At 37.0% G+C, this 8,578-nt stretch overlaps 1 protein-coding gene across 10 annotated transcripts in view; it reads right to left on the reverse strand.

The window, feature by feature from the left end:
- OSBPL9 (oxysterol binding protein like 9) overlaps positions 1-8,578 on the reverse strand; it is a 172,048-nt gene that overhangs the window by 62,049 nt on the left and 101,421 nt on the right. For all 10 annotated transcript variants that reach the window (XM_007459629.1, XM_007459626.1, XM_007459622.1 and 7 more), the window contains one exon: positions 8,193-8,269. In XM_007459629.1, coding sequence (XP_007459691.1) covers positions 8,193-8,269 — 77 coding nt within the window. The remainder of the gene's footprint in view (positions 1-8,192; positions 8,270-8,578) is intronic.

Below are 8,578 nucleotides of genomic sequence, written 5' to 3' on the forward strand. Positions count from 1 at the left end.
AAAACCACTACCATCCACTCGATATGCGAACCATAAACCTGGCACTCCTTGACACTTTCCTCATTCCACATTCAATCCATCACCACGTTCTGCCATTTTTACCTCCTGAATACAATCTCAGTTCTACCTCTCTCCATCATCACCACTCAATTACAGGTCCCAGCCTCTTGCAACAATCTCCTTAGTAAAGTATTCCTGCTTCTTAAAGCTCCTCCAATTCATCCTCAACACTATGGCCACAGTAGTTGGTTTCCAAAACCAAAGTCATGACTCCCAGCTCACCCCACCCCGCTCCATTAAAGAACTTCAACTGCCTTCCATTGTGTTTAGGATACAACTCAGCATTCAGCAATGGTGTGCAAAGTTTAGCCCTACCTGCCCCTCGCTCCATCTTAACACCTTCCACTCCCTCATTTTCTGCACTCCACACAATGGACTTTTTCATGTTTCTTCAATTTGCCTTGGACCTTCTAACCTCAGGGCCTTGGCACATGGCCCCTGTGGTTACTTTGTCTTTTACACTGTCCCCTTGAAACTAATCCCCACCCTTCACTTTTTTTTAATATATTTATTTATTTGCTTGTGCCGGGTCTTAGTTGTGGCAGGTGGGTTCCTTAGTTGCAGCATGCGAACTCTTCGTTGCGGCATGTGGGATCTAGTTCCCTGAACAGGGATTGAACCCGGGCCCTAGGCATTGGGAGCTCGGAGTCTTAACCACTACACCACCAGGGAAATCCCAATCCCCACCCTTCACTTAATTTACTTCTACTCATCATCATTTCCTCGCTGCCTATGTGAATTCTTCCTATTTTATGCTCTCATAGCCCATGCAACGCTCCTTTATAAAACTTATTACAGCTCCAGTAAGTCCCCTACATACGAACGAGTTCCGTTCTGAGAACATGTTTGCAAGTCCAATTTGTTCTTAAGTCCAACAAAGTTGGCCTAGGTACCCAAATAACACAATCTGCTATATAGCGCTGTACTGTAATAGGTTTATAATATTTTTCACACAAATAATACATAAAAAACAAACAAAAAATAAAGAAAAAATTTTTAATCTTACAGTACAGTAACTTGAAAAGTACAGTTGTACAGTACAACAGCTGGCATACAGGGGCTGGCATCGAGTGAACAGGCAAGAAGAGTTACTGACTGGAGGAGGGAGAGGAGCTGGGAGATGGTAGAGCTGAAGGATCATCAGCAATAGGAGACAGAGGGTAAACTGCGATTTCACTCATGACTGATGTTGATGGAATGCACGTTTGCATCTTTGAAAGTCTGCAACTTGAAGGTTTTCTATCTGTCTGCATACTTCTTTAATGTTTTATGTTCACCACTAGACTGTAAGAGGTAAAGAGGCAAAGATCTATCTGATTTTGTTCATCAAAGCCTCAATTTAGCCAAATGCCTGGCACATATTAGGTGCTCAATAATGGATTTCCTACAGTAACAGTCTGAAAATAAACATCAATTCTATGATAAGCATCAATTAAACTATAAGCAGTGATGGAGAAAAATACATTAATTTTGCCAGATGGACAAGGTCAATGTCTAAGAACCTCCACTAATACCCTTTACATTTTTCCTTTAATATCTGCTTTTCTAGCAGTTAATTTTGTGCCAGAGCAGCTCAGAGGGCTTAATTCAATATTGGCTGATCAACAGTTCTCCAGGCCAAGGGGCAAAAAAGTCTACACCTCTAATTCTGTCTATATATTGTACTAATTGACCCTGTAAGAGACATAATACTAATTTATGTAATTCCTGATTACCAGTTCTTTCATGTGATTTTCATGTGTTCTTTCTCACTCCATAACAAGACAGAAAGACCCATAGGGTCATCAAGGACGTTGTATTTAACAGTACACACCAGGCCTTCCCTGGTGGCACAGTGGTTAAGAAACGGCCTGCCAATGCAGGCGACACGGTTCGAACACAGGTTCGATCCCTGGTCCTGGAATATCCCACATGCTGTGGAGCAACTGAACCCCATGCGCCACAACTACTGAACCTGAGCTCTAGAGCCCACGAGCCACAATTACTGAGCCCATGTGCCACAACTACTGCAGCCCGCGTGCCTAGAGCCTGTGCTCCGCAGCAAAGTAAAGCCACCACAATGAGAAGCCCACACACCGCAACAAAGAGTAGCCCCCGCTCACCGCAGCTAGAGAAAGCCCGCACACAGCAACGAAGACTCAATGCAGCCAAAAAATAAATAAATTTATTTTAAAAAAGACACAGTACATACCAAAATATCAGATTTTTTTTAAAGTGTCCTCCAAATCTTCCATCATCATCATCATCATCATCATCATCATCATCATCATCATCACGGGTCAGTAGCTTCAAAATCTAAGGCACTATCATTTTTGACAGTGTAGTGTAAATAGTTAAGTCCTAGTAAAAATTTAGTGGAACCAATTATAATTAGGGTTTCTTTTGATAGATTTAAGTGTTAAGACTGATATAATGGCAATAGAGAATATGACTTATGACAGTCTCTTAATAATATAGCTACAGTCCAGAGTCTACCTTTCCATGGTTTTATATTAGAGATAACTGTGTTATAGACATATAATTCTCATTTTCCTAATCCTAGTGTAAAGTGAGTGTGCACAAAAGATGTAGCATTTAAAATGAAAAGTAATTAAACAATACAAGGCAACATACCCATTTTATCCCAAGAAACTATAGGACTTCTAACCAAATTTGTGTTGAAAAAAACTCAAATTTATGTTTAAAAACACTCAAGTGTTTTTAAAGAAATCTACAAGTTGTTTAGAAGAAAATTAAGTGACCAATGCCTTAAAGTCATATATGACAATTGATTTCCAACCCATGTATCAAAGGGGTCTTCAATAGTTATCTTCAAACTACATAACTAAAGCTAATAAGTGATTAAATTAAATTACTTAATTTTTTTTGTTGTTCAAGAAAAGAATGGAATACAGTGATTAAGAAGCATAAAAAACATCATTGGGGACTTCCCTGGTGGCGCAGTGGTTAGGAATCCACCTGCCAATGTAGGGGATGCGGGTTCGAGCCCTGGTCTGGGAAGATCCCACATGCTGTGGAGCAACTAAGCCCGTGCTCTACAACTACTGAGCCTGCACACCTAGAGCCCGTGCTCTGCAAGAGAGAAGCCACCTCAATGAGAAGCCCGCACACCGCCATGAAGAGTAGTCTCCACTCACCGTGTGCAGCAACGAAGACACAACACAGCCAAAAATAAAATAAAATAAATAAATTTATCTTTAAAAAATCATCATGTTGTATCATGTTGTATACTTTAAACTTTATACTTATACAGTTTATCCTCAATAAACCTGGAGGAAAAGACTGAAAAACAAATACAAAACAAGAAAAACTTAAAAAAAAACCGCACACCTCCAAATTTCCCTCTTGCTGCATCTCACAAAAAAATGTATAAAACACAATCTGAGAAAAATCAAAACACTAAGGTTCAGGGTGAGGGGGGAATCTTTAAAAATGACAGGAAGTCTATTGACTAAAAAATAGGCCAACTTTACCTATAGCTATTAAGATGAAAAGAGCATTTTAACTATACAGAATTTATATACTACTTTCAAAAATATTATTTCTGCTAGAGTCCAGTAATGTTTACCTATAGATCACATTCTACTCTGATGTCATTTTAGAGATAGATGACAAATACTTTTGATTGCAATAGACTAAAAGAAGCAGCAAAAATAGGGGAAAAAAACGCATAGTTTCCCTAGGAATTTGCCTAGCAACTTAGGCCCAATGATTAGAGCAGACAACATTAAAAGACAACTCTTGGAAGCAGGATATGTAGCTCCACTATTTTGTCTGACTAGTACCCAGAAGTCTCAAAATTAAAGTCAGCCAATAAATTTTCACATAGAAAATTTAGCCAGATGGAATAAATATACCATTTGGCATACAGTAGAAGCAGTCCCTAACTTGTGATCAGGACCACCATGTTCCAGAAGTTTCTATATAAATTATTTGCAATTCATAATGCATTATGAAACAAACAAACAAATATTTGGTTCAAGGTTAGGAATGAATACACTCTACACAACCCCACAATGATTATGATAGTGTACTGCTTATTCATCACTGTATCTTTAGCATCTCCTCACACAGAGACAGGCATGTATTAACTGCTTAATAAATGTCTAATGAATGAATGAAATGCCAGGTACTACACTACAAATATAGCAGTATACACAGCTAAAAAGGTTGAAAATGGGTAGTCTAACAAGGAGAACAGAGAAAGCAGAGGGGCAGAAGGCTAATGTTTTTCTATTATAAGCCTTTTAGTACCATCCAATTTTTAAATTATATGAGAAAGGTGCTATTGCCCTAATTTTTACAGTTAAATTCTGCAATGGTTACTTAACTTTCTTCTGAAACAACTTACAGGTTTCATTAAAACTACTTGAGTTGCCAAAACTGGTTAGAAGTACAGAGCTTGTTGCCACAAGATGGATAAAACGGCTTTGTATTGTGTGATTACTCTTCATTTTAAATGCTCCAGCTTTTAGGCACACTAACTTTGCATTAGGATTAGGATGTTAACAAACTGGAACTCTATGTTTTTCTCTAAAGAAGAGGTGTAGGAAAAACTATTGCTTTTATTTTATATACTTCTACATAGCTAAATTTTTTTGGAACATGACTTACTTATGACATTACTGTAGTTTTTTAAAAATTCAATTCCCATGATTTTTATTTTCTTCTTTATACTAGGCTGAGCTCCATAAAGACAAGGACAATATGTCATTTATTCACAATTATATCCTCTACAACTAGTATAGTGCATGGAACACATAAGTGTCTGATAAATATTTACCAAATAAATAACCCTTCTGTATTCTCTATATGTTCTGAATTGAGCATGCACTATTTTTTTTTAAGTTTTAAACTTTATTTTTATAAAGAGAAGGCAGGAAAATATAAGTTCTAAAAGATTTCCATAAAAACACAGTTAAAATAAATTTTTGGCAGTTAAAGGAATAATCTTTAGCATCTATAAAATTGGATCATTTGTTTTTAGTTGTTTCCCAAGAGTTCAAGATAGACAGGACACCACTATTACAACAAAATTTATTTAAAAAAATGAATCCTTGAATCCTAAATTCCAATTTAGGAGCCAGAAATTTGTCTGCCCTCAGTAACAGCAACAACATTGGCAACATTCCTTAGCGGAATTTTCCTTTGTTGTAGGAACCCCACGTAACTGGCTACTTCATACCATTTTACCTGTGGAAGAAGTGACACATCTACATTGCAATCATTTCCTTTGGGAAACAAAGGGCTTCAAGGCAGAAAAATAAAACACATCTATTTTCCTACATGATACAAAAATAAAATCTAATGAGGCCAGGGAAGACAATACATCTCAAAGTTCTCAATAAAGAGCAATATAAAAGCAATCTATACATGATGTGTTTGTTCATTAATTCCTTCAATTATTTCTTTATTTAACTAACATTTATCGAGCACCATTTAGAATGCCATTGAGAGCACCATTTAGAATGTACAGGGGGTGGGAATGGTAAGAGTAGTAGTTGCATTAGTAATGGCTTAAAATTTGCCAAGTTATTACTATAGTTAGGCATTATTTCAGCAAATTTACATTTAACTCATTTAATCATCAAAACAACTCTGTAAATTAGGTACTTTTATTATCTTCATTTTATAGACGAGGACACTGGAACTCAGAGTAATGTCAAGAATAAGTGGTGGCACTGGGATACAAACCAAGACATTCTGGCTCCAGAGTCAAGTCCTTCACCATACTTCACCATCTCTGGGAAGAAAATCTTTACTTTTTTTTGCCAATCAAATTAATATTTAATTACATACTTCTAAATGTCCCATCTTCTGCATGTATTAACTTTAGAAAAAAATATATATAAATAACTCTTTTTATTACATGTATTTTAAAATATCAAAGCTATCAGAGTCTAAGACTTCCCATTTTATTACATGTATTTTAAAATATCAAAGCTATCAGAGTCTAAGACTTCCCAAAATTATCTTTTTCTTCTTGTAATTCCCAAAGATATGTAAATTCTCTTCAAAGCAAAAGCTCATATATTCCAAAATTGGATCAAATTAAGTACCTGACCTTAAGGAGTCTGCATCCTAACCGACGAGGTGGGAATTATATATACTTTAAAGGATAACAAAAAGAATACGGTAAGGACTCAGTGAACTGTGCAATGAGTATGACATTCAAAGGAAAGAGATCACTGAGTTTGGGGGGTGGGGGAGGAGGGGTAGGTCAGGGAAGCTCCACAGAAGAGGTCAGTTCTGAACTGGGCTTTGAAGAAAAGAGGCAGAATGCAAAGGCAGAGTGGAGGCAGATGGCATTACAGAGAGACAGAGCATCATGTACAAGAATGTAGAGACCAGAAATGAAAAGATGTGTTCAGAGGAAAGCAAGTAAAGGGCAGCACTCTAGTGGGTTTATGTAGGGGTACAGTGGTGGAAATGTCTAGAAAGGCAGTCTGAGAATAGATCACATAGAGACTTGAATATCGGTCTAACCAACTGTGGAGGGAATCTCATCTGCCACATTCAGTCTAATCTGAATCTTAATATACTTATCTTCTTACTGGATCACAAATTTGCTAAAATGATGCTAGTCATTTATAAAACTGCTTAAATTAAAAAGAAACTTATGGGGCTTCCCTGGTGGCGCAGTGGTTGAGAGTCTGCCTGCCGGTGACGGGGACACAGGTTCGTAACCCGGTCGGGGAAGATCCCACATGCCGTGGAGCAGCTGGGCCCGTGAGCCATGGCCGCTGAGCCTGCGCGTCCGGAGCCTGTGCTCCGCAACGGGAGAGGCCGCAACAGTGAGAGGCCCACGTACCGCAAAAGAAAAAAAAAAAAAAAAAGAAACTTATGAAGAAATTCATTAAAAAGAATTCATAGAGTTTCTTCATAGAAATTATGAAGTTGCTTTTAAAAAGCATAGCTCACAGAGTAACTTACAGATCTCCTAGTTCAACTCCATATTCATTTCTTACAGTCTCTTAATAACAACTTCCTCATGTAATGTTTTTTAAGCCTCTGTTTGAATAACTTTCAAAGTGATGGGGAGTTCGCTATAGTACCTGGGATGTCCTATACTAACTTGTCTAATCAAGCCAATTCCTGGGCAAGTTAAGTAGAGATAAAGGACTATAAAACATCAGCTTTCTAGGATTCAATCCTGTAAATCAAAATAAAATAAAATCCTCTCTATATGCCACAATACAAGCTCTTTCAGTGGAGAATAAACATAGAAAACTATCTTTAGTATGGTAGAGTAGACATTTACTGTTTTTGTTACCTAGGATCTTTTTTTCCCTAGTCTGACTTTGCTTGGGGGCAAGGGGGTTGGGGGGACCACCTTCTACTCTATAAGCTACGTATTTCTGATGAAGCAGATAACATCCCATTTCCAGAGGAAGAACATACGGCTATGAAATTGTGATTGGTCAGGACCGGGAAAGTGATTGAAGCTGAGGTATCAGCACTAATCCTCTTAATCCAGAAAGATCAATAGCCTCCTATAGATTTGGAGTTCCACCAATGGGAGGCTGAAATTGCTGCAACCATCTTACTACCACAAAGGGAGAACTTATCTAAAAATGAAGCCAACCCAGAAGAACTAAGACCTAGAAATAGAGATGAGGGATCTTGGTCCTCATGACATTGTTTAAATGCCTACTTCAAACCACAACCAAGCTAGATGTGCTTTTTTCTTTCAAACCAGTTTGGGTTTTTTCTTTCACTTTCATCCCCAAGAGTACTACCCAACACACATGGTAACTGCCAAATCCTGTAACAAGAAAAGTAGGTTAACTTCTCAGCACTGATCTATTATTGTGCATTATTATATAATTTGGCTATACAAATAACCAACTATAGATACTAAATTTTAAAAATGAACTTGGCACATTTTAATTTTAACATAGCATTTCACTTTCAACATTGCCTTGCACTGTCTTGTTTCTAGACAAAAATCAGTATTTTAAGCAGAAGAAAATGACTATAACTTTACTATATATTATAACACTGTAAAGGCAAAAATAAACAACTCAGAAATTAAAAGTTTTCCTTACACCCAATTAGTTATTTAAAGAAAAACAAACAAACAAACAAAAAAACCCTAATGAACCATCCAGAAGCCATGTAAAGACTCTTACTTGAAGCTGAAGAGTATGTCGAAGAATAGTTTCTTCTAAGGCATGGATCCACTTCTCTCGCTCATCAGCATCACGAGCTGGAATAAAAGTTTATAAAAATTAAAACCTTAATTTCTACAATATATCTCCATATTTGGAAGCAAAAATTTTAAACCATGATGCTAATAGAAAAGGTTTCTGGTTGTGCCATTTCTTTAATAGATTTATCTTTCTATCCTTTCCAAAAATACTGCCATTTATATCAAAGGGAATAAATGTGTTCAATAATAGCAGGCTACCTTCCCACTGAGAATAATCAGAAAAGCTAAAATAATTATTAAAAATAACTGTTTTGAAGGCATCAGAAAACAACAAGGTAGTAAAGAATTAACAGGCCAAAATCTAGG

The sequence above is a fragment of the Lipotes vexillifer genome, unplaced genomic scaffold (genome assembly GCF_000442215.2).
Source record: "Lipotes vexillifer unplaced genomic scaffold, Lipotes_vexillifer_v1.1 scaffold525, whole genome shotgun sequence".
Classification (NCBI taxonomy): domain Eukaryota; kingdom Metazoa; phylum Chordata; class Mammalia; order Artiodactyla; family Lipotidae; genus Lipotes; species Lipotes vexillifer.